The sequence below is a fragment of the Glycine soja genome, chromosome 7 (genome assembly GCF_004193775.1).
Source record: "Glycine soja cultivar W05 chromosome 7, ASM419377v2, whole genome shotgun sequence".
NCBI classification, from domain to species: Eukaryota; Viridiplantae; Streptophyta; class Magnoliopsida; order Fabales; family Fabaceae; genus Glycine; species Glycine soja.
The window spans coordinates 15,514,052-15,532,879 of record NC_041008.1 but is presented as its reverse complement, the minus strand read 5'-3'; the positions used below and the strand labels follow the sequence as shown (position 1 = coordinate 15,532,879).

The 18,828-nt window shown below is 35.6% G+C and overlaps 3 protein-coding genes across 5 annotated transcripts; 2 read left to right on the top strand and 1 right to left on the bottom strand.

Annotated features, from left to right (window-relative positions):
• Positions 1-789: 789 nt before the first annotated feature.
• LOC114418920 (protein APEM9-like) lies at positions 790-5,047 on the bottom strand. Of its 3 annotated transcripts, none has more exons than XM_028384474.1 (6): positions 4,987-5,047; positions 4,669-4,776; positions 4,366-4,596; positions 3,998-4,274; positions 2,517-2,860; positions 790-1,295 (listed from the first exon to the last, which is right to left on the bottom strand). In XM_028384474.1, coding segments are annotated over exons 1-6 (1,092 nt in total). In that variant the 5' UTR covers positions 4,989-5,047; the 3' UTR covers positions 790-1,165. The 3 variants fall into 3 exon arrangements, with proteins under 3 accessions (XP_028240275.1, XP_028240276.1, XP_028240274.1); XM_028384475.1 differs by lacking the exon at positions 4,987-5,047 and adding an exon at positions 4,903-4,921; XM_028384473.1 differs by lacking the exon at positions 4,987-5,047 and having other exon boundaries at positions 4,669-4,853.
• A 1,760-nt stretch (positions 5,048-6,807) lies between these two features.
• LOC114420410 (protein diaphanous homolog 1-like) lies at positions 6,808-7,545 on the top strand. Its single transcript, XM_028386313.1, has one exon. It carries the CDS (start codon positions 6,808-6,810, stop codon positions 7,543-7,545), a length of 738 nt encoding a protein of 245 aa, XP_028242114.1.
• An 8,939-nt stretch (positions 7,546-16,484) lies between these two features.
• LOC114417693 (U-box domain-containing protein 34-like) lies at positions 16,485-18,828 on the top strand. The gene is made up of 3 exons (XM_028382785.1): positions 16,485-17,204; positions 17,563-18,451; positions 18,556-18,828. Exons 1-3 carry the CDS (start codon positions 16,573-16,575, stop codon positions 18,625-18,627), a joined length of 1,593 nt encoding a protein of 530 aa, XP_028238586.1. The 5' UTR covers positions 16,485-16,572; the 3' UTR covers positions 18,628-18,828.

Sequence of the window (18,828 nt, the reverse complement as noted above, 5' to 3'; positions counted from 1 at the left end):
AAACTGCACTTATCAGTTAATTAAACACCTTAATTGACCGTTAGTTTTTTTAGAGAATTTGACCGTTAGTTATTTATCATGTTCCATTTCTTATCCAAATTACGTCTGAATTTTAGCTTGGTTTAACTCCAATTTTAAACCAAAATAAGAAAATTATATAACCAGGGAAAGAATCAAAACAACTAAATAAAAATTCATTCACATGCCTCTCGCCCGCAAAACAAAAACAACATAATCCTCTTGGCTATTTTACATTCACAGCAGCAACGTTATTTCTCCACTTGATCTAGTATCGTTTCTCTAGAGAACGATGAAGAACGGATCTAAAACTTGACCATGGGGGGTTAAAATTATATAGGTCAAGATATTAAAATAAAAGAATTTAGTTCAAACGTTAAATTAGCATGCCTTTATCAATAAGTATAAAGTTAATTCATATCATGATTTTTTTTTTCAACAAAGAATTGAAATTTTATTTTGTACAATACATGTTAAATCTTTTTTTTTTCACCTTGAATTGTTTAAAGTTGCATACTCATTTCTGTAACAATAAAATAATTTTTCCTTTCATTAATATGAATTTATTTAATTTTCTTTTAAAATAATTACCAATGCATGTCTCAAACCAAACGTTTAAAACAGTACTAATCAGTTCCTGAGCAAAGAAAACTTGTCAAATTGATTGTTTTTCTCTGTTTGGCAAAATATTCTGTTGTGTAATAATAACTAGTTGACCACCGCAGTAATTGCATTCTGCAGTGGATATGTCATCTCTGTTTTCTATGACTATATCTTAATCTCAAGCATTCCTCCTAGTATAGAAAAAGCATACATGGATCGATGTGTTGTGCATCTTTCACGTATATAAATTTTTTGTACAAATTATGCTAACAATTCCTGACATTTAATACAATTATACACAATAATTCACCTTTTTTTCTGATATAAAATTATCCTCTCACTTCATGGAATAACTAGCATGAGAAATTACTTCACATTTGTGGAGGTGAAGGTAATGCTCCATCACAACTCACAAGGTGTTATTGATCAGAATAACGAAGCGCATAAACAATATTGACTATCTGAAACTACAAGGCTAGTCAACACAAAGGTACACTGACGATCAGCTATGACAAGTTCCTTGGTAAACAATTCCACCATGGCATCACTGACCTTGACGTGTTGTAGCAGACAGTGGTTGAACAGCTGCCAGAGGATTTACTTGGTAGGAAAACGCAAGCTGCCACAAATCTACCAAAGCCCTCTTTACGGCCATTGCCTGTCTTCTGACAATCCTAAACCATGAACGAATATTCAGAACCATGTAATCCCTCAGGAGAACGGGAACAGTGTTTGGTCACAGTTAACATTGAATAAATAAAATCTGGTCTCTTCACCATGAGATACGGCAGCATAAAGTGAAACAGATTTTGCTCATGATGATGATAACAGATTCCTAATGAACTTAAATACTACTACAACTTACTGGAAAATCTCAGCCTTAGTGGGTAAAACAAGAAATTACAACGGATATTAATATAAGAATTAAAACTACAGTTGAATATATACTAAAATATTTTTGCATGAAGGGCCGTCCTTGAATTGAAATAAGGGACCTTGAATATGATGAAATGACAACATTTTACTTCAAAGCCAGTGCTAAATAGGTCAACCCATTTGGAATAGCATGGTTTTTCAGGAAAGGTTACAAAATATCCTACAAATTCTGTAACTAATAATAACACCAGGAATCACAAGTGTTTGATATCAAACAATATAACAACAATTTACAAGCTGCCTGTTCAGAATCTTGCAATCCATTACTCCTAGGTATAGGCTAAAACACTCCATTTGTTACTGTGTTATCCTAAATTTTAGGAATATGTTAGGGGGAATACTGAAAAGGTATGGGAAGTCTGTTAGGGATCATCTTCTGCTATTTTATGAGGAAATTCTTTGGATGTATCAGGATCCTCTCCTTACTCTGCAGCACAACCAAAATCTGAAACATTCATCTTATTCTCTCTCTTTATCAGTTACTGTGCAATGACCAATCAATGGTTGAGATCTTGCCCAATTTTAGCTGCACACAAAATTGGCTTGAGCAAATCTGATTTTTTGTTTGAAGCTAGGGTCTCATAAAGGAGGATAGCAGATCACTCTGCCAGTAAATCTCTTTTATATGAATAAAACGGTTCTTTTGGATCAGGAGTCTATCAAATTGCTAGTGGAATTAAAGTATATAAGGAAATAAAGAAATACAGCTATACAAATCAGCATAATGCAGATCCTAAAGTATATAAGGTCATATATTGCCCAAATTAGAGATTCAATTTCCCTAAATAAGAGATAGTTTCCAACAAGAACAACAACCAGAAAGGAAAAAACAAAAATGGTTAATTTAAACTAAAGATGACTTTGATATGCAATGGTGATTGTATCCTCGAAGTTAAGAGGATACAGAAACAAATACTTGAGATACATTCTACTATGGAGCTATGAACTTAAGTGAGTACCTTTCTAAAGTAGCTTGCTTCTTTCTGAAAACATAATAGATGAACAATATTAAACAACCAAGCATGATCTTCCCACTAGTTATGACAAACTTAGAAGTGCCAATCTTCAAATTGATACCACGGAAGCACCAGAAACATGCTTCTATTCGTTCAGACAATTTTGTAACAGCTTCTTTGGACCTATACTTTTCATTACTTTTCAAGGCTTTTGGTAATCCTTCAGACACATTTTGTTCTTTCAAAGGATAAGCTTCATTGCTATTTGTGGGTGACTGCAGAAAGGAACTTTGAGACAAAATGGTACTTTTAGGAGACTGCATGGAGTGTAATCTTCTCAGAAGTTCCTACAAATACAATGGCATACAAATACTTAGCAAATGAATGTGGAAAGCACACTGCCAAAGGACAAACAAGGCAATACTTAACAAAAGACTAAAGGAGGATTTTTTTTTTAATTTTCAGTTAAGGACCAGATAGAGTGGTAATTATGTTGTACAGACTAGTGAGTGTGCTATTGAATGGTAAACATATTTAGAGTGATTAGTCACCTAGAGACCAAGTTTTACCAACGAAATAACCACCATATAGACAACAACAAAAAATATAACAGTAAAATTTTGTTTTAAAAAGGTCCACTTTGTAAATTTTCCACTATATATTCCTTAAGTTTTATAATCTATAAATAAATTCCTCCTTTGATGCTTATTAATGTTAATGAAAACCAAAATACTTATCACTCTGATAATTACATTTGACACAAACAGCGTGCAATTTTTCATAAAACAAGTAGAATCATAGGAAAGACAGCTAACTCCAAATGTCAGCTTAGACTAATAAATTTTAAGTACAGATAAAAGATAACATCTGATTCCATTTCCACCAATATAGACAACAAAGAATGAAGTCAACTGCTTTATTTCAATGAAAACAACAGTTAAGAGAAAGGTAAGCCTGCACAACAGCACAAGTATGCAAGAGACATTACTCACAGAAGATGAACTTGCAGAACTCTCACTAACAAGCTTTGGGAGGTAAGGTAGATAAGAAATCATTTCCAACAGAAGTAAACAAAATCTAAGCAAAAGATCATATAGGAAGAAAAAAAATGAACTACAGGATCAGAATCAGTAATCATACCCAGAGTAGCATGCTTCAAGTTTTAGACTTTACAAGCCCCCCAAAAATTCTTAGTTAACCTTTAATCTATTCATGAACACATGCACAAACACAACACATATGTCGCGATCAATTTTGAGGATGTACACAACGATAAGTTAATGCTCAGGCCATTGAACCGCATCACCCAGACACCAGCTTCAGTTATACATACAGAGAGATTCAATTGATCCACTGTTGACACGGTCATGTCAACTGGTGGATTGTTCATTCCAATAAATCAAAACCACACAACTTTGTTTCCCATTTCTAGGTCAAATGCCTAATTACATGCAAAGTTGATCTGCAGACAAAAACATCCTTACCTGTCGATTTTCCTCAGGCAATGAAGCATTCTCAACCCAGGAGATTGCAAGATCAACATTTTTTTGAAGTGTTGCAAGAAGCGTGACGGCATAGAGCTCAACAACTTGCAAATATTCAACAATTGGAAGAAGAATGAAGCGGCGGCTTTGGTCTCTACTTGCAGCCTCGGTAATGACAGCAGAATATTGTGAATGTTCAAGAGTCCATCCATTGAGAAACTCGTGGAGAAATTGTTGAACGGAAAGTGCAGAACCTTGTGCTATTTGAAAACAAGCTCTGAAGCAAAAGAGGAAAAAAAAAAAAAAAAAGAACATGAGTGACTGAGCAGCTTGTTGTTGAAGGGAAGAAAGCAAGGAAGCATAACGACCCAGTAAGAAGAAGACGGGAAGGAATAGCTTTGGGTGAAACGAAGTATAGTGTGAGTTGATTAAGAATGTGTGGTGTCTTGGAGGGAAGTTGGTTGAATGCCTGAAGCAGCACCATAGCACTTGATTCCAACATATCATCTCTATCGATATCATGATGGGAATGACGCAAGCGTTCCAAAACAGAGGAAGCTAATTGTGCCGCTTCTTCGTACATAGAACAAACAAGGTAACTGCAAATGCAACATCATATTCATATATTAATATAATGGCTGGATTGATGTGTGTGAAATTCCGTTACGTACCTCTCTGAAGCCTCAATTTCTTTCCATATCGCAGCAGCAGCGTCTGTGTCCATGGTCTCCGCCTCAGCCGATGCTCCAATTGCCTGCTGCAAGGAACTGCCTTCGTTCCTGCTCATCAAAATCAGATGGATGGGATTTTAGAAGAAGAAGACGGCAAAAACGAAAAAAAGAAAAAAAAGTTTATTAAAATTTTAGTCCTAAAAAATTATGGGGTTTTCTATTTTTTATCCATACATTATTTTTTTTATAAATATTTGATCCTTAAATAATTTTTGGTTGTTATAAAGAATTCCTAAACTATTTTCCCACTACTCTGACATTGAAAATGCGAGCAAAATTACTCCTTTCCCACACAATATGAGTATAGATTATAGATGAGAAGGGTGAATTGATATTTCACGCAAATATCTTTTCATGAGCGGTTTTTGTACATTCATAAGTGTTTGGAGTGTTAGGGTTGAACAGGGTTCTTCTCTTTCTCTTTTACATTTTAATAACATGATATTCTACTCATTTATATCTAATCATGTATGTAATATACTTGTGACATTTACTCTATCTTAATTTATGACATTTCATCATTTAATGGAGGACATTAATGACAGAGACTATTTTTAATAATAACAAATTCTTTAAGAATCAATTTTTTTTTAAGAATAACTTCGGAATAAAAAATTTAAAAGCCATGGTTTAAGAACTAAAAACTTAATTAACGCAAACAAAATAATATTTTTGCTCTAGCTAAATACACCCACCCCTCTTTATTTGCTAAGTAGGCATGGCAAGAAAACTCATACTCGTGGGTACCCATCCGAATCCGTCACGACTTTGACGGGTGATACTCGAGTTGACTCGGTATGGATTCGGGTTCGGGTTTTTCCCAATAACCAAAAGTCGAGTACGGGTATGAGATTACTACATCTACCCCGACCCCGAACCCGAACCCATCCTGTCACTTAAAATTTTTAGAATTTTTGCATAATTTAATCAAAAGGCCTAGAATTTGTAATACTAGTTAATTTTATTTTAGAATTTTTACATGATTTAATATTTTTTTTCTTAACGATTTTGTAGACACATGCGCTATGATAAATTTATTGATATATAAGTAGTTAAAAATAAATATTTAACAATCAATTTATTTTTTCTAAAATCAATTTTTATTATTTTCTTTACACAAAAGAATATTTTTCTAATTTGAATCGAGTACGAGACGGGATCGGGGATATCCGATATCCAACAAATACGGGGATGAGATAATAAATTTTAACCCGTCAAGTATAGGGTACGAATATGGGGACATATTAGGGAGTCAAGGTCGGGGATGTGGGAGACAATATTCGTCTTCGTCACGTCGCGTCCCATTGTCATGTCTATTGCTAAGTACATTCTTTCGTTCTCTTTATATTTGTTATTACCAATTATACCCATTTAACCTAACCTTATTTTTACACCTCCACGCTAGGTTATTCCTTTAAACCTTGTTTTACACATGTTTCTTCACACACAACTCCCCTTTGGCTTGCATGTCATCACAATGACATGCTTGTCTTCGTCTTCTGCAACCCCACCATGTAAACAACATTCCCGTCATAGGTCGTCCTCAATGCTTTCTTCCTTCGCATGCAATTTTTTGGAAATGTAGTTTTGAAGTTTCGTTCACTGCTGATACGAACAGTAAGCAAGGTCTACAAATAGCAAGGCCCAAACGACAAACTAATGCCCTTACTTACTTGAAGGATTAGGTGCAACACGGGTAGCAGTAGCTCCATGCTCATGCAGCGTCCGTACATAAAGGAAGCGCACCACTAGGATTGGATCGTGTCTTCTAGAAAATGCTTAGGTAGTGGAGAATAAAGGAATATCTTGCTGTTGTGATATTCCTACTTTTGGCATATTTCCATTAGTACTTGTCAGGCTCTTGTCCCCTCCGTAGCTTATATATACATGTCTGTAATTGCGCTTCTAGAATAGAGAAAATAGCATAATTCCTTTTCTTCCTCTTGCTCTTGGAGGTAGCTTGGTCCTCGAATTCCAAGTGCTTCTTCTTCTTTTCTTCTTCTTCAAGAGGTGTTGGACCCTCGAAACCAATTTTCCCATATGCAGCACCTAACATTTTGGTGCTTTCATTGAGAGCCCATGGCTCCCTTCCATGGCTGCCATACCAACTTTCACTACCACAACCCACACCACTCGCCAAACAGAGCTTACATGGCTGCCATACCAACTTCCACTACCACAACCCACACCACTCGCCAAACGGAGCTTCCATGGCTGTCATACCAACTTCCACTACCACCACCCACACCACTCGCCAAACGGAGCTTCCATGGCTACCATTCCAGCTCAAACCACCACAATCCACAACACTCGCCAAACCACCTTGAATTTTCTTCCGCTACCAAGGACCATCTTGAGGCCGCCTTGGCCAACCTTGCTGCAGCTCAACGCCGCCTCGACTCCACACTAGATGCTCTTCTCCTAAAACTGTCTCTGAGAACCAGCTACCACTACCCTTCTTCCTCCGTGCAGTCACCACTGCCACCACCGCCGTCCATGCCAACTCCACCTCCATTTTCCGCACTCATACAATTGCGCCCCACACCCTTACTGACTTCGCTGCCCATGCCAACTCCCTCACCCATGCCGACTCTGCCGTCCATGCCACCTCCGTCACCCATGCCGACTCCGCAGCCCATGCCACCTCCGTCGGCCATGCTGCCTTCGCTTCCCATGCCAACGACGCCTCCATCCGCGCAACCATCCCTTCCACCATTGTCGGGTTCGCTTCCTATGCCTGCTCTTCATCGGTCCTATCTCGGTCTCGTTTGCACTGCCATTTACATCAACAAGTTCATCAACATCGTTCCTCTTTAAGGGACTGTCATGGCCGCATACAAGCTCCAACCAGTTGCCTTTGCATTACGCACAATTGCTAAACTAGGTGCAATTCGCCGGAATAGACCTTGGGATCCCAGTATCACTTTTGGAAGCCATGCGTTGCAACCCAACACCTCGAGAATGATACGAATAGTAAGCAAGGTTTGCAGATAGCAAGGCCCAAACAACAAACTAATGCCCCTACTTACTTGAAGGATTAGGTGCAACACGGGTAGCAGTAGCTCCATGCTCATGCAGCATCTGTATGTAAGGGAAGCACACCACTAGGATAGGATCGTGTCTTCTAGAAGATGCTTAGGTAGTGGAGAATAAAGGAATATCTTGTTGTTGTGATATTCCTACTTTTGGCATATTTCTGTTAGTGCTTGTCGGGCTCTTGTCCCCTCCGTAGCTTATATATATATATATATATATATATATGTCTATAATTGCGCTTCCAGCATAGAAAATATAGAAGAATTCCTTTTCTTCCTCTTGCTCTTGGAGGTAGCTTGGTCCTCGAATTCCAAGTGTTTTTTCTTCTCTTCTTCTTCTTCAGGAGGTGTTGGACCCTCGAAACCAGCTTTCCCATACGCAACACCTAACAACTGCATTCCTTAGTTTCTCTCATTTACAGGGGCAGGTTTGTGACCAAACATAATTTATGTCCATTAAATATTAAATCAATATGGTTTTTACTTTACTGTCATTTTGTTTCACTGTTAAGTACTAATTTATCACCGTCTAACTGAAAGGATCGAGAAGCTACAGTGCATCGCCTAAAATAGCCGAAAGTTGCATCGCTTTCCTTCACATGCATTACTCTTAGAAATTAAGTGTCATTGTCATCTAAATTCTTAAATATTGAATATGAAGTTTTTAGCAATTAAACATACTCTTATTTTATTAGAATGAATTTCATGTAATATAGTCTTGAATGAGTGAATTCAATCAAAATCAGTTAATGAAATATTGAAAAAAGTTCAATTCTCTTCCTCCATAAAGTGATTCTTAACATGGTTCCTTCCAGCCTTCACAATCAATCTTTGAGGATTTTGATTTTACACAAAAACTAAGTCTCTAACACTGCAGAAATTCAACAATGACTGCTATGGTGTCCAATTTTGTGAATAAGAGCATGGGATCCCAATTCTGTGTTACGTTTCTAATTATGTAGTTACTTACTTGGACTTTGGTGATTACTAGATTTGCATCCAAGAAAAACAAGTCTCACTTTTGTTTGCTAAGAAAATTAGGAAAAGCAAAAACCCTTGAACATAATTGAGATTTTTTTTTGCTTGGATTAAGGCTAGAGATTCCGTACCAACCTAGCTAGAGTAGCCGGAAGTAAGGTCCAAATGGTGGAGGTTATGCCGGCATTCGTTTGAGAAAAGGGAAGGGTGTTGTGCCCGTTTAATGAAACAGTGAGTTTTTTGCTTAATAAATCTGAATGGTTAATTTTAATCTTACGGTTTATATTTATTTAACTGAACACTTTACAGTTTTTAACAATTGGAGACAATCAAAATCCCTTAGTCTCTTTGGATGAGAGATTTTGGAAATTTAGAGAATTTTAAATTTTAAAAATTTTAATTGATTTAATTGAAATTCTTTTATTGTTAAAATTTCTTGTTTGGATAACAAGATAGCTTGATAGATAATTAGATGAACTTATGTCAAATAGAGGAACAACCATCATGAACGTCACTCTCTTACAACCCCCACTCTCTCCCTTCCAACGCGCCACTGCAAGAACCTCCTTGGAACCTACGATCACAAGCTTCTCTCCCTCCTTCATGACCGTAAAATTGAAGAAGTTTGGCTCACCTACTCTCACTCCATGCACCTCCCTAACTCCACCTGTCTCAATCACTTGGCCTTTTAGCTTTCTTACCATAACACACTCTATTCTCTCACGCATGCCCAGTCCATCGTCACACGCCTCCGCAATGAACGCTAGCTTCACTGCCTCAACGCCAATTGCCTCGGCCTCCTCGTTGTCTCCGTCACCAAGGTCAACCACACGCTCTATGCTGCCTCCTTCCTCCGCTTCATGCTCCGTTCCGGCTACCTCCCCCACATCAAGGCCTGGATTGTCATTGTCGACCACCTCACCGCCTCCCCTGATCACGGACATGGCCCTGCAAAGGCCTTCTGTGAAAGCTTTTGGGAATTTTAGAATTCCTTCATTTTTGAAAGAATTTAAAATTCTAAGTTTATAGTTAAAAACAATTTCCATTTTAAAATGTCAAAATTTTAAATTTCTTCTAAATGAGCATCCAAACAGATTATTTAGGTTGAAGGAATTTTAAATCCTCTGGATAATTACTTTACTCATTTTAATTTCCTCATTCAAACACATTCTTAGTGTCACTAAGTAAAATTAATTAAGTTAGTCATGTGAGTTTATAAAAAGATTGTTGAAAGGTAAAGTATATAGAAGCTTATAAAAAACATTGGTTGAGTGAACTTTCTTGGAATTTTCTATTCCAATAATTAATGTGGACTAATATTATAAGACAATTATATTGGTTATTTATCATTAGTGGATTTTATTTTATGTGATCAAATTAAGTGAGCTCATTAGACAACTAAATCAAATGATACGAATTTAAATGAACAGATGTAATAGGAACCCTATTAGATTAACACGCTATAAGAAAGCTATGGTCCCCAATATATCAAACTGTTACATATAATTTATCTTCACTCCATCTAAAGAGTTACGAAGGTCCTAGTGAGAAATAAAGAAATTCTGGTTAAGGAGGAACCATGAAGTCACCGGTTACGCTATTAGCCGGTTATCCGTTGTCTCCACAACATTCCACAAATCCTAAGAAGAGTATGTAGATCAGAAATCACCTACGAATTCAAATTCTCATACGTAATATGTGGTGGAAAAAAATCATGTGATTTGAAAATGTTTTCCAAAGATAATTTCTAAATCATTAATGACTCTCGTATAATATGTGATCCATGGGATATGATTTTTTTCACTCATGGTTTCTTTGATTTTTTTCCTCAAATTATAGACAGTAAAATCTCAACATTTATAACTCACGGTCCCACTCATCATGGAGACATATTTTATAAAATAAATATCTCCCATGATCTATTTTTCAAAACTTAAGTATTATAGGTATTTTATAACTTTGTAACGATAGCCATTATATTCCGGTTTAGGCTTTTAGATACAATAATCTAACTTCTTTACCATGTAAAAACGTTGAACATGAACTTACAGCCAATGTCATTGATCCGATCGAAATAGTGAATTAATAGTTGAATTGGTAGGTCACTAGTTAGTCAAGTTTAATCCAGCATATATTAAAAAAAAATAAAAATTTCATAACCTACTTCGAAAGATGCCCAAAAAATCATATCACAAATTAATATAATTTTAATATAAAACATATTAGTTTAATTTTTATTATTATTCTTCATTTGTTTATCATATTACATGTTTTGTTTTATTTAATTTATTTAACTATTATTATTTAGTTTATTATATTATTTGTTATGTTTTAAGTGGTTTATTAATTTTTATTTTATTTATTATTAAGTTTATTATAATTTGTTTGTTATTTAATAATTATTTTTTATCATATTATATGTTTTGTTATTATTCTTTCACTTTGTTAAATCTTTATATATATATATATATATATATATATATATATATATATATATATATATATATATATATATATATTAAATTTACCAATAAATATCCACCATCACAAGACTTAGTGGCAAATGACACGGGTGCTATTTAATATGTGGGATTCTACCTTGGGGCACACAAGGTGACACCTAGGACTAATGTTATGAAACTCTACCCGATCATTTACTCGATCGAGGTAGTGGATTAGTAGTTCAATCGATGAACTAGTAATTGATCTGATTTGATCCGGTATATATTAAAAATTATAAAATTATATAAGTATCCATTATATATAAGTATATAACTAACATTATTTAATTAAGAAAAGTTTATTTATACTCCAAAATCCAAAAGCAGCTTGGTTATTGCATTGGAGATTGCAAGTGCAGTACATACCCTTTTTCCACCTCCAGGCATTTCCTCTTCCAAAAGCAGCTTAGCAAACCTCTCCTTCATCATTTCCACTTCTACAAAATGAAATTGCTCTTCAAATTCAAAATTATCACCCAATTAAAAGGCAAAAAAAGTTATTTACGTAGAAGGAAGAGAAAAAGTCCCCGACAAATCAAGGTCACACTTTCTTGTTGAATTTCTACTTGTGAGCACTTCTTCCACTGTTGTTGTGTTCCCTCCTCACCTTTTTCTTCATCTCTTTCTCTTGAATCATGCTCTTCTACAAGACTCTCCTCATTAGCTTTAACCTCTTCAAAGTTTTCATGAATTGCATCAACACATTCTCAAGATTAGAAAGTTTTTCTTCTTCATATTGATTGTAAGGGTGTAACTCTTTCTCCCACCAAGAATTTTTCATGGAGTAGAGATGACAACTATCATTGAAATGTTCTCCTTCACATAAATCAAAATTTATTGGTGGTGGGTGAATAACCCCTAATTGCATGACTTCAACATACTCAGACAACCTCATTAATTGGTTACTAAGAAGCCTTCGATGTCTGAGCATACCACTCAAAATATCTTCCGTGGATCAAGTTCTTCTAAGGATCCATCCTTTTTTTATCATTTAAATTTGGAAAATTAAGGAAAATTAACAATTAAAAATAGAATATTCAAAATACCAAGTACAAAGAACAAAGTCCTCGACAACGGTGCCAAAAACTTGTTAATGAATTGGCAAGCGCACTAATACATACCAAGTAGTAAAATTAAAACGGCCGTTTGAGTGTCGTCTTCATAGGGACTTTGTTTCTACTTAGGTAGATGAACATTTTATTAATAAAAGATATTAAAGAAAATTGACTTGAAAAGGTTATGAGAAAAATAATAATTTAAATTGGTAAAAAAATTATATCAAACAAGAGAAGAAATTAAACAAAAATTTAAATTAATTAATTAAAAACAGAAAACATGAGAAAATCCAATGTTATTGTAGAAGAAAATTCAGAATATTAGAATGTTGGAAACTTAGCCTACCAGAGCTACTCTTTGATGTAATGTTAATGATTTTTCTCTATTTATAATTATTCTAATTTACACCTATATTTACTAGTATACTCTTACTTTGGTCCCCCGCATGAAAGAGTCTAATTTATCTATTTTCTCTCTCAAATCCTTTTGCAGAGCTAAAATAGTAAATTGCATTAAGAATAAAGATTTATAACTGGTTAAACACATATCAACATATCCCTAGTGATAACGTTATTTAGATACCATTTCTGAGTTCTAAATAACGTTTATCAATGCTACCCCTAAAACTTACCATGCAAATGGGTAATCAAGTCACAAACAATAATATTAAACACAAAAAAAGATAATGCAAATGTAATATTCATAAATAGATAAGAAGAAGAATTACAGCAAGAGTAATTGACGGTCAAGTTTCCAACAAAGGGAGTTTAGTATCTCATTGTCATGGAGACTTTACAATTGCAAAGAGCGAAATATTTAGTAAAGAGAGAAAAGATAAGAAAGAGAATGGAGAGAATGAATGACTCTAAATGCTTGATTCTCCTTCTTCTAACATTTGTGTTCTACAAGGAATTGTATTCTCTTGAAATTTATGTGTGATTTTTCCTTCTTCTCTCTTTTTATAGGTGCAGATTATCAGACTTCTTGCACTAAATTTGTCTTTACTTTCCTGAATTAGTATATTTTTCTTAATTAGTTTGTTTCCTTAATTAGTCTATTTTCTTAATTAGTTTGTTTTCTTAATTAATCTTGTTTTCTTTAATTAGCTTTGTTTTCCTTAATTATTCATACCTTCGTGAATTATCTTTTTGGTTTTATGTTACTTACTAAGTATCATAAATTCATCACTTTTAATATTCTCTATACAAAAACTTAAATGATGTTAATTTAATAATTATTTGTTCAAAAAAAATTATAATTTTTTATATAATTTAACCCAAAAAAATATACTCATAATTAACCATTATCAATATCAACTCTCAAAACAAATGGTTTATTGAAAGAGTTTTCTATCTTTTATCAAGTTCTCTCTCCTTATTGTGCGTAGTTCTATTGAAAATTTAAAAAAGAACAAAAAATAAAAGGAAATTAAATTACTCAAAAACTTCAATTAGATAGCATACTTTTCTATGTTTTAACTTAAGTCAACACTATTTTTTTAATTTAAAGTTTGAAACTTTTAATAATAGAAGGAAGGAATACTGGGGACTAAGATTAGGAAGGAGATAGATCGGAGATTGCCTTCTTGTTGGCCTTGTGGAGTCAGGACTGACGTCGGTAGGAAAGATGGATAGAACGGAGGAAAGGTTAGGTTTAGAATTAGGGATTAAAGTGTTTTTAAAAAAATATTAAATTAAAAATAAAAAATATCAAATTTACAGAAAAGTCTTTAGACTTTAATTGAAAAAAATAAAAATAAAAACTTAAATTTAATCATTTGATATAATTAAATAAGTCATATACCATTATATCATTAAATAATATATAACCCACGCCCATGTAACTTATTTTAAAGTCACACCGACTTTAATTTATAGGCAAATGACATCTTTTATAAGAAAAACGATTTCATTTCTTAATTCTCAAATAAACCAATTACCGTTCGCTTTGGATGATTTTTCCTATAAAACAAAATGATAAACGAATAAATAAATATCATATCATATTTTATATATATATATATATATATATATATATATAATTGATAGGGTGGGACACTTTTATATGTGATTTACATTAGTGCATTTTCTTTTTCTCTTAACTTGGTGAATTTAATATGTAATTCTTTATTTATAAGCATTAACATCTCAAATAGCTTCCCAAGAGAAAGTAATAGTAACTTACAAGTTTGTTCCTAACTTTATTTATCTATATATAACTTTTACTTTATATCACTCAATGTGAGGAAATTTAATCATTAACTATAACAAGAAATAACTATTTACAAACTTCATCATATACAGTAATTTTGTCTGTTTGGTGAAATTTACCAAGTATATCCTTTAACAACTCTAACATAACGATCTAAATTAAAGTGTGGCTTTGGTCAGATAGGAGAAGAAACCCAGCAGCCCAACTGTATATTCCCAAAATGAAGGGTTTCTGGTTTAATTCTCCTAAAAACATCACTAATTTTGGAACCTAACAACATAGTGCAAACTAATCTGCAACAACATCAATTTTCCACTCACATTGGAGTTTCAACAAATTGCTAAAAATCCAGCACATGACTAGTTATTATTATATTTATTATGTGATGAAAGGCCAATAAAAATGCTAGTGAACTTGTTTCTTAATTTCTAATCCTCAACACGTATCATAGTATAAACTTTGTATCAGGATTCAATCAAGCTAATTAAGCCACACGGCCAACCACACAACATCCAGGCCAGAAATTAATTAAAGATGTCGAGGATGAATTCAGAGAAGAAACTGGGTGCAGGACGTGTGGTGGCTGTGGCAATTGAGAATAACAAGACAAGCCAACACGCTGCCAAATGGGCAGTGGATAATCTTCTTCCCAAAGATCAATGTCTCTTACTAATCCATGTTAGACAAAGAGCATCTTCGGCTCCATCATGTAATTAATCATTACCTCTACATTTCTCTCCATCATGAAATTAATTTCTTTAACGTTTCATATTTTGGTAGCTTTATATGCAATTGCATTTGACTTTCATGCCTATAATAATTATGTTTACAAAATTCTAGTTTATTGATCTGTTTGTAAAATTTAGCATATATTCCTGACTTGAATGGCTATGCGTGCAGCGGATCATTTGAGCGAAGCTGTGGCCGACAAAGAATCTAAGGAACTTTTTGAATCATTTCGAGTCTTCTGCAATAGAAAAAGTGTTAGTACTCATCATTTTCATCATTCAACCAATTAATATAAACAGAAGAAAGTGCACTGGTGAACAAGATCGATCCTAATTAATTAAAACTGTTTGTGTTTTATTTGAAACAGATACAATGCAAAGAAGTGCTGTTGGAGGACATGGATATATCTAAGGCATTAATAGACGCCATTTCCACGAATACCATCGAGCTTCTTGTACTTGGGGCGCCATCAAGGAGTGGCCTTGTTAGGTGATTAAACGATCGATGGACTTTTTTCTCTTTCTTAATCAAGATGAAATTAAAACATGCATATACTGATGATGAAATATTATTAAGAAAAGAATAAATTACGGGTTGATGGTAATTATATAACTCCGAGTTGATGAAATATTTATGACAGAAGATTTAGGACAACTGATGTTCCAAGCACTGTGTCCAAAGGGGCACCACAATTCTGCACAGTTTATATAATTTCTAAAGGAAAAATCTCAAGCGTGAGATCTGCTACTGCTCCATTGGCTCTTAAGAAAGCTGCCATTGCCGCTGCCTCACCTCGTAACCAATTGCAGCCACAACAACAACAACCACACCCGCAGACAATGCCAAGTCCTGAAAGATTTTCAGATCCTCAGCTACCCCGCAACTACCCACCACGACGTATGCATGTCAACTAATTCATCTGTTTAATTTCAATTTGCCTCATTCAATTATTATATATGCCATTCTGATCTCAATTACATACATATACACAGCTACATCAGAGAGGGCAGCGCCACATGGGAGTCATGGGGCACGCCCCACCATGATGGATGAAGATGATATCATGTAAGTTACAAAATTAATTAATTAAATACAATTGCATGCATGCATGCATGCATGAATGCATTTTCTTTTTCTTTGTTTGGTATCAACTGTAATTAATGCAACAGCAATTGCATATGATTGGTTCATTAATTAGTTGATAACAAATGTAACTATTGGTGACGCATGCATGCAGATCACCGTTCACAAGGGCTGGGAAAACATACGAGTCTTCAAAGCTTCTGGATTCTGATATATCATTCGTGAGCAGTGGAAGGCCAAGTGTGGACCGAATGTTCCCAACAATGTATGAGGATATGGACAGTGCGATGAGTGGAATTGCCCCCGGTAGGTTCTCAGACTATGATGGCAGAAGCAGCTTCGCTTCCTCCTACTCTTCACAATCGCAAGGCATGGATGACTGCTACTCCTTCTCCTCCCAATCAAGGTTATCCGACTGCAGCACCGATGATGTCGAATTCGAGATGAGGAGGCTGAAGCTAGAACTCAAGCAGACTATGGAGATGTACAGCTCTGCCTGCAAGGAAGCCATGACAGCAAAGCAGAAGGCAATGGAGCTTAAACGTTTGAAAGTGGAAGAACAGAAGAAACTGGAAGAGTCCTCGTCGTTATCGTCGGGGGGTGAGGCTGCTGCAGCAGCATCCTCCATGGCACTGATGATGGAGATGGAGAAGGAAAAGATCAGAGAAGAAGCACTCCAAAAGATAGCAGCATTGGAAGAACAGAAGAGAATGAGCCTGCAGATGGAGAGGAAGATTAAGCCTGAGAAGAACGTGAGCGTGAGTAGTTTTGGACACGGGACAGCCAGCTACAGAAGGTACAGCATTGAGGAAATAGAAGAGGCAACAAACATGTTCTCGGAGTCTCTCAAGATCGGGGAAGGAGGGTATGGGCCAGTATACAGGTGCCAAACCATTTTTTTTCTTTATCAACAAATAATAGTTGTTAGGCTTAGAAGAATTTGAACTTAACTCAACCCTAAAAAATTATAGCTCATAGGGATGAGGATTGTCTTCCATTCATATACTCTATTTTGCTACTATCTCTATTTTTCCAATACTTTTTAGCTTAGTACATGGATAACATGATGAATGGTCTTTTGAATATAGACTTTGATATCATCTTATAAGAATTTGAGTCTAAATAGGAGGATTGTCCTCCACTTATATTTTCTATGTGAGAGTAGGATTTTTCCCCATAGTTAGTATCATTAATTTTATTAGTGGAAGGACTAATTTGAAGCCGGCACCTCTTCCCCCCAGGTGTGAACTAGATTGCACCCAGGTTGCAATAAAGGTGTTGAAGCCAGATGCAGCACAAGGACGAGAGCAGTTTCAGCAGGAGGTGGAAGTGCTGAGTTGCATAAGGCATCCAAACATGGTTCTTCTGCTGGGTGCTTGTCCAGAGTATGGGTGCCTGGTGTACGAGTACATGGCCAATGGAAGTTTGGATGAATGCCTTTTCCCAAGAGGAAAATCACGTCCACCTCTCCCATGGCAGCTAAGGTTCCAGATCGCTGCAGAGATAGCCACGGGTCTCCTTTTTCTTCACCAGACCAAACCAGAGCCACTCGTCCACCGCGATTTGAAACCCGGAAACATTCTTCTTGACCGCAACTACGTGAGCAAGATCAGTGACGTGGGCCTGGCCAGGCTCGTCCCTCCTTCGGTTGCAGACACTGTCACTCAGTATCGCATGACTTCTACTGCTGGAACTTTCTGCTACATCGACCCGGAGTACCAGCAAACGGGTATGCTCGGAATCAAATCTGACATATACTCTCTCGGGATAATGCTTCTTCAATTGGTCACGGCCAAGCCACCGATGGGTTTGACTCATCATGTTGGAAGGTCCATTGAGAAGGGAACTTTTGCGGAGATGCTTGACCCCGCCATTCAGGACTGGCCACTTGAACAAGCCTTGCATTTCGCCAAGCTTTCCCTCGGATGCGCTGAAATGAGGAGAAAAGATAGACCTGATCTTGGAAAAGTTGTGTTGCCGGAGCTCAATAAGCTTAGGTTATTTGCTGAACAAAACATGTCACCTATGATGATGTTTGGACTTAGAAGTACTGGTGGAGGTGGTGCTGCAGGATATGTTCCCAGAAACAGTAACTCTTCCATCCATTCCGGACTTTCTTCTTCAACCCAAGTCAGGCCTTCATCACACATTCATTAATTTTCTTTTCTTTTGAAATTGGATATATAATCATCAAATGAATGAATGTTGACATGTTGTGTTGTGTTGTGTTCTAGGGCATGAGTGAAGTGTCTGGCTTCTCTGGATATGAAAGCCGCTCAAGCACATCATCACTGGGGAGAATATGATCCAAGTGTAGAGTTATTGTTTTACCTTTCTTTTTGTGTAATTTTTATCCAGCCTTACGCTCAAATTCTTTTTTGAATGAATATGAGAGGCAGGGGGGTATCAATTAAACTTAATTGGTTGGATATTATCCACAGCACTCGGCCACATGCATCTTTGAAGAATGTGTATCATACAAGAAAATATTGTAATCCCTAAATGTA

What these genes read in the sequence shown, in the direction of transcription:
- LOC114418920 (XM_028384473.1), bottom strand. Translation starts at nt 4,784, where the DNA reads ATGAGCAGGAACGAAGGCAGTTCCTTGCAGCAGGCAATTGGAGCATCG. An exon ending in TCCCGTCTTCTTCTTACTGG is followed by an intron (nt 4,275 to 4,365) that starts GTCGTTATGCTT and finishes CTTTTGCTTCAG; the next exon opens with AGCTTGTTTTCAAATAGCAC. An exon ending in TGCCTGAGGAAAATCGACAG is followed by an intron (nt 2,861 to 3,997) that starts GTAAGGATGTTT and finishes TTGTATTTGTAG; the next exon opens with GAACTTCTGAGAAGATTACA.
- LOC114420410 (XM_028386313.1), top strand. Translation starts at nt 6,808, where the DNA reads ATGGCTCCCTTCCATGGCTGCCATACCAACTTTCACTACCACAACCCA.
- LOC114417693 (XM_028382785.1), top strand. Translation starts at nt 16,573, where the DNA reads ATGTTCCCAACAATGTATGAGGATATGGACAGTGCGATGAGTGGAATT. An exon ending in GGGTATGGGCCAGTATACAG is followed by an intron (nt 17,205 to 17,562) that starts GTGCCAAACCAT and finishes TCTTCCCCCCAG; the next exon opens with GTGTGAACTAGATTGCACCC. An exon ending in GACTTTCTTCTTCAACCCAA is followed by an intron (nt 18,452 to 18,555) that starts GTCAGGCCTTCA and finishes GTTGTGTTCTAG; the next exon opens with GGCATGAGTGAAGTGTCTGG.